The sequence below is a fragment of the Kryptolebias marmoratus genome, linkage group LG5, assembly GCF_001649575.2.
Source record: "Kryptolebias marmoratus isolate JLee-2015 linkage group LG5, ASM164957v2, whole genome shotgun sequence".
NCBI lineage: Eukaryota > Metazoa > Chordata > Actinopteri > Cyprinodontiformes > Rivulidae > Kryptolebias > Kryptolebias marmoratus.
Genome location: NC_051434.1, coordinates 13,676,467 through 13,683,426, shown reverse-complemented (window position 1 = coordinate 13,683,426; position 6,960 = coordinate 13,676,467). Strand labels below are relative to the sequence as shown.

The 6,960-nt window shown below is 38.3% G+C and overlaps 1 protein-coding gene across 1 annotated transcript; it reads left to right on the top strand.

Moving 5' to 3' along the window:
- The first annotated feature begins 4,305 nt into the window (after window positions 1–4,305).
- Window positions 4,306–5,910, top strand: npvf (neuropeptide VF precursor). The gene is made up of 3 exons (XM_017422645.3): window positions 4,306–4,467; window positions 4,881–5,251; window positions 5,350–5,910. The coding sequence occupies exons 1-3, from the start codon at window positions 4,306–4,308 to the stop codon at window positions 5,414–5,416; spliced, it is 600 nt and encodes a 199-aa protein (XP_017278134.1). The 3' UTR covers window positions 5,417–5,910.
- Window positions 5,911–6,960: the final 1,050 nt, after the last annotated feature.

Genomic DNA, 6,960 nt, shown 5'->3' with positions numbered 1-6,960 from the left:
CCGTGGACCAAATGCTTCCCGTGACCTAATTTCCTTTGGTCTGCAAAGTATGAAACTGCTAATAAAACAAACACAAAAGCAACACAGTAATCAGCCTGTTTGCTCACAGCGCATCATCAGGCATGACTCAGACATTGGCACGTAGCAACAAAAAAACCTGCTGCTGAACCCATTGTATGGCACTATGACTGTTCAGCCCAGGAGGGTGGAGGAGCCAATTACCTGTCAGGTAGGCTTGTTTCTCACCTGATGATCTTGACTCACTGTAACTGTTATGTTTCCTGTTTTGCAGCTGGCAGCAAGAATGGAAACAGAGAACAGAGTGGCTATAATTAGCAAAAATTAAAAAATAAGGGCTAATCAGAAGCTAACCCCTGCTCTGGTTCTTGAGAACATTTTGTTGATGAGCCCTGGTTTAAGGTGTGGAGGCAAGGATCTCAGAGGCAACTACTAAAACCTGTGGGAACCTGTATTTAACAATAATAAAAAAAAAGATAATCATAGCTCCTGGTAAAAAACAGTATTAATCTCTCAGTTCATCCTGTGATGTCACTATCATCTTCACTTAAGATTGTTGGAATCAAGCTGTCACGTTGTGTTATATATTAATTATTATTAATGTGGTGCTAAAGCTATAGGAGCTAAAGCTCAGTTTGATGCACTAGTATCAGTGTTTGTTTTTTTGTGTGTGTGTGTTTTTCATTCACTATAAAAACCAGCCTTTTAGAAACATCCATGTCCACTGAGTGTTTTTCTGTGCTGAATGAGGAGGCCAATGACCCTCTCAGTAATGTTCATATAAACAACAGTGTGCTGCATATGTTAATATGAATAAAACCGGGGTCTGCATTCAAAGCTGGTATCAGTCCGGGAACACTTACAGAAATCAGGAAATGATCTTATGTTTGATCATATTTCTGTTTGTGCCAGGGAATCCATTAAAAAGATCAAAAACTGTAATTTATTGGTTCCTGTAGCAAGAAAAAAAAATGTTTTATGCCCATTTAACAATAATTGAGATGCTCAATTTAACATGTTTATTTCCCAACAAATGTAATATTCCAATTTGACAATCTTTTCCAGGAATTTAATCGTCTCGTTCCTTTTTAGGTTGACATCATTGGGGATTTGTAGACAAAACAGAAGGTTTTGAGAATCACTGAAAAACATGTTGTTGTTTTTGGACTCCTCTCGAAACTTGCTGAGACGAAGTGTACATCACTGCCTCCAGTCCTGTCCTGTTTTTGTCCGTTTTTACTACCTTTCTCGAGAAGGAAAACTAACCGGGGTACTTTATTGTCACTTCCTGAGATTATCACAGCAGGAGACAGGGTGGATGGATTCCGCTCATGGCCCCAGAAATGTTTGAGTCTCTGCAAAATGTTAAATACTTTAACATAAACCTTTTGTTTGTTGTTGCTGTTTTCTAGTTACACTCTTTTTCCATTTCTGGCACAACTCTATGGACATTTTATATCCTCAGTGTCTTTGTTTGGTCTTTTTTTCCTCATAAATTGGGCCCGTTATCTACAATCAGAGATCCAGAATTACTCAGACCACACACTTTGTGTCCAGCGTCATTTACTGGTACCATATATTATATTGTTGTGATCCAACAGAAACGGTTTTGATCATTGACTAAACCATCACCCGTCAGGAGGGTTTGATGAATGGGTCTCCTCGCGAAGTGTGGAGACACGTGAGGCCTTCTGACAATGACCCGGCCGATGTTAAAGTGAGTGGGAAGATAAAACTCCACATAAATCAGCTCAGCAGAGGAATAACAGCAGACTCCCACAAATCATGTCAGGAATCTGAGGGTGTCCTGATCCTGGGGAGGAATGCTGGGATCATTGCCAGATTTTGAACAAATAGTCAGTGAGACAAAAGAGAAGCGGCGGCCCTGCTGTCATTGTTTTCACGTTGCTTTCTAGTTCTTACTTTTCAAACACAGTCCATTTTTCCAACTTGAAACTTGAAAAATTCCACCTTTCAAATTGAAATAAAACCCACCAAGAAACATCCAACTTTCCAAGGTGGAAGTCGGACGTCAGCAGCTGTTCCAGTCAATGTTTCCTACTTGAAACTAGAGCAATTTAACTTCTGAGTACAAATAAAACAAAGCATGATACCAGAATAGCTAAAATTATTGGACAGTGGCTAAGAACTTTAAGAAGCACCTTTAAGATGAGAAGTCTGTAACGTATTCAGAATGGGTAATGTTTATTGAAAGCTCAATATTTGGTAGCCTTTCATGGCTTTGGTTCAAGATTTTAGCTTATTATTGACTGCAAAGGATTGAAATCCAAGTTTTTTAATATAATTCTTAAACTTTTAATCATGCAACTCTGTCCAGTTTTACATTTATAATATAGTAACTATGTTGTAGCTACTTTGCAAGGAAAGGAATAGGTTTTAAGTTAACTTGTAAAGACATCAAAGTTGGTCTCATCTCTCGTCAGTCATGTTGAACTGTTCTGCTACTACTAGATCATCACAGAGAAACAATCAAACCTGATTGCTACGTTCTTGTTGTACTGTAGTTTATGTGTGTGTGTGCTGAATATGGTTCTTTAAAGCAAAACTCTTTCAAATGGTGCTGTTCAGAACAAGCTGCAGTTAAAATAGCTCAAATTTTGACCAAACAACACTCAGCATTTTGGGAACTCTGACTATTTTGCTCCTAAATTTGAGACTCTGCGAACGCAGCCCATGCTGTCTTTCTGAGAGGCCATTATTTAACTGTTGGAGCCTCCCACATGTTCTACCTTTAATGAAGGCTCAAATTACTTTACATTTTACCTACTTCATTGCAAAACCCATGTTGGTTATGAACACAGGCTAAAAAAAAAAAAATATATCATTATTTGTATTGGTGTTTGTCAAAAACAGATGGTGTTATTTATTGAAGGCTATGATCTATAATATATAAAGGAGGCGGCAGGGGGAGGAGGCTCCCAACATGTAAGTGGAAAGATGAAAAGGCCGCAGGGGCAGCAAAAGATGAGCATTAAAAACATTAGGAAGAGAGAATTACAGTGGCAGAGAACAAGGTCTTGAAGGGAGTGCTCTGCGAGCTCGGTGAAAGAACAAAGGGAGAGGTTTATTGAGGCTCTCTGCAGATAGGACTCAGAATGAGGATCCGACACACGGTCGTAAATCCCAAATCCCATAGTCTGGAAGCTGGGGCCAAGGTCAGAGACAGAAAGCACGGAGAAAAAGTGGGAGGTAAGCGATGACGCAGAAAAGTAAAACTGATACAAAAGCCACGTTTAGGGCTAATTCATTCAAGCCAGATGTGACTTGGATTTTTATTCTTTATTACTTTACTGATTGTAAAAAGAAAAAAAACCAACAATAACATCGAAACACCCTGTGCACCCAAGGTGGAGCTGGACATGGCAACATGGCAACAATTTCAGGATGATGGCGCACTGATCAAATTAAAATTCCCTGCCGGTTGTCATCATCACCCTGTGACATGACAGGCATTCCTTACATTCAGCCTGATCCTGATGCAAATATAACTCCAGTGAGTCATTAATGTTTTCACAAACACCTCTGATACCCTGAGAAACAGAAATGTTTAGTGACGTTGTACCCACTCCTGCGGGTCAAACACCTGTCACTGATGAATACAGTGATAAGTATTTGAATGTATTTATGTACTGAATAAACTAAGTTAGATAAAGAGAACAGAAGCTTTTTGCTTTTGCTCATGAGAGTAGTTTTGTCTGGGAAAGTTTTGTTGGATTCAAAACTGTAAATTACAAGCACCAGAAGTTATGAGTGGTGGCATCACAAATGTATCAATAGTGTCATCAGGCAGTTGCTGGAGCACCCAAAATGGTGAGGGAAGTTCACCAAACACAGATGATGCCTCAAAGAAGCATTAGACCGGATTTTTTTTAAACCGATTGCTTGATTTGCTCTTAATTGATCTTATCAATACAGGAAGTAAGGTTTATGAATGGAGTAGATTGTTTTTCGTTATGAAAGCATTTAGTTTTCAGCGTTTTTCCTCTTTTCAAATCAAACAAAAAGCATCCTGTTCATTTAGCAGCCCAATTAGTGCACACATACCTTTTCAAATACAATCTCCTGAGCCTGATAATTAGTGGACAAGTCAGGAATGTTTAGATGGAGCTAAAAACGTAGGTGGTCGTGTCATCTTCTGCACATGTGCCAGTGTCTCCATTGTGTACCTCTGGTGACGCAGGTTTTCAGGAGTTTTAAATAACAGTAAGACGTAAGGTATGTTTCCAAACCCTGGCCAGGGGGAAGCCGTCCAACAAAGTTTTTAACATGTTGACGATGGTGATTCTGCTAGCGCTGCTGATGCTGGGGGGTCTCGGAGGGGCAGCAGCGTCTGACTTTCACGTCTTTGGTAAATCCATCCACGATGATGAAACCCTGCAGAGCAGCAACGACGACAGACACTCCATTAGGAAACAGCCTCGTCAACAGGTAAGAAACAATTAATGGACAAGACTTTTTGGCTGCATCAACGCTAAAACTCAGCTTCTGTTTTGTTTAAAAGCTCAATGTGAGTCTAATAATTGAGTGGATCAGACAAAATGTTGTATTTTCTAACAGGTTAAACAAGCAGTTTGTCATTTAGTAATCTGTAAAGTGCAGAGACAGTCTTTGTTTTACATGTTTTGAACAGAAAAACCAAAGGAAAGTACAATTTTAGTTTAAGTTTTTGTATTTCAGCTGCAGAAAATACAAAGTTTCTCCAAAGAGAAGCCTAAACTTCTGTGAAATTTACCTTGTAAAACAACTCTAATTGTTCTGTTTTTAAAGACAAACACACAAAAAGAGACTGCAGCATTTAAAAAGATGCCCTTTGATCCAATCTACCTATCTCCTCTGTCCAGATGGCAAGTGGAATCCGCAGAAGTTTGGACCTGGAGAGCTTCAAAATCCACGTGACCCCCGCCACCAGCAAGATCAGCCTGCCAACCATCATCAAGCTGTATCCCCCCACTGCCAAGCCCCTCCACATGCACGCCAACATGCCCCTGCGCTTCGGCAGGGAGAGCAGCGACGACAGGGCACCCAACTCCAGCCCCAACATGCCCCAAAGGTTTGGGAGGTCCTGGGAGGTGCTCCGGATGTGCGGAGAGTGCCGTGACATTCGAGAAGCACAGAGTCCAGTGCTGCCGCAGAGGTTTGGGAGAAATGTTCCTTACTGGAGCCTCCTCAGGACTCTGACAAGTGAGCAGTTACTAAACACCGGTTTGCACTGGTAGGCACCTAATATTTTTGCTACAGTTCTCACATTTTTACTCAGCCAAGGTCTTTGAGTGAGTATCCTGAGAGATTATGTGTATTTTCATCCTGCAGGACTGAAGATTTTGACTTTAAAAGAAGCTCGGAGGAAGATGAGGAGGTGGAAGAAAAAAACCTTTAAAAGGATGAAGGGAGCCTTTGCAGGCCGACCATAAGGTCTGCTTCAAAATGGAGACAACAACCATGTAGTGTTTTTTATAACTGTAAACAAATGTCTTTGGTTAAATATTAAAGCAGAGATTATATTCCAAGTATTTAGATGAGTAGGAAAAGGTTATATGTTATCTAGATTAGAAAACACATCATAAATAAGAATGAAGTTTTAAAAATAAAGTAAAAATAAAGCTTCTAAGCAGTGAGTAAAAACAAAATGATATATTTGTTCTTTTGTCTTTGTTGCACTGAAATCCACCCCATCACCTCAAGCTCACACAGTTTCACAGCATTTATATAAACCCTTGAAAACCTAAGGTCATCTTTGACAATCAGACTTTCTGTCCAGTTACTCTGAACTAGTGACAAAAATATATAAATTGACAATTAAAGCAAAGAGAGTTTCTCACCTGTTATTGTGTTTTTGACGAAAAACAACCCTAAACTGTAAACAAAGCATTTATCTTCTGTAATGATTACAACAAACACAATTTAAACAGATTTTTTTTGTCTACTTAAATTTACAAAATATATAAATATTTTAATAAACCATAGTTGTAAGAAAACATTAATTTAAAGCTCAACATTAATTATCATAATCTGAGAATCACAGCAGCTTGACGAACAAGCGCTTCAGTCATTCCAGTTTTTGGCCACAAGAGGGAGACAAATACTCATAAAACTAACAAAGGCCAGATTATTTGCTCAAATGAAAGAAAGGCAAAAATGTTTGCTGTATGAAAATAATAATAGGAACAAAATACATAAAAAACACTGTTCTTTTTAGCAATACGATTTTAATCTCAATAACAATAATGATAACAATAATAATTGTATGATATATATGCCCTGTCCATCTACAAGGCATAAATTAGACTCCTGAAAAAAAAAATTAAAAAGGATTAATTTTCCACTTGTACTTTGCAAAAGAAACGATAAAACAGCTTCTATTAATAATGGCAGCTATAAGACAGGAAGCAGTATTTTCAATCACTTGTTTTGTTTCTGATAAATACCGGGAACTGCTTTTCTCTTGCAGGAACCCTTCTCAACAATGTTTTGACAAAGTGTCAAAAATGTTGATATAATAGTACCACGAATGGTTATGTATCTCACCTTTAAGGTATTGCTGGTTTACTGCACCATGCATCATGGTGCCTTTATCCAACAGCCTAAGCCTGTTAAATAAACAAAAAAAATTTCAACAAAAGATACAGCAAATTCATGTAATTTTAAAAATGAACAGATAAAACACATTGCTGTTGACAAAATATGTATGTATATATCTTTAATTTGTGATTAAAAGTAAGCCGAGTGCAGACATATTCAAAATTATTCCTAACTTTTGTTTCAAAATTACAAGTCCATATCTTTTTTTCTCAGTAAGAAAGCCTAAATCTGCAAACAACAGAGGAAAAAAGCCTGTTTTCTTACAATAACAACCAGAAATGACCTCCTGAAGTCTTTAGCAGCTGCATCTGCATTATTTAAACAGCTGTTGGCCAAAGCAGA

Coding starts and splice junctions, on each gene's coding strand:
- npvf (XM_017422645.3), top strand. CDS start 4,306: ATGTTGACGATGGTGATTCTGCTAGCGCTGCTGATGCTGGGGGGTCTC. Junction 4,468..4,880: donor GGAAACAGCCTCGTCAACAG/GTAAGAAACAAT, acceptor TCCTCTGTCCAG/ATGGCAAGTGGAATCCGCAG. Junction 5,252..5,349: donor CTAAACACCGGTTTGCACTG/GTAGGCACCTAA, acceptor TTCATCCTGCAG/GACTGAAGATTTTGACTTTA.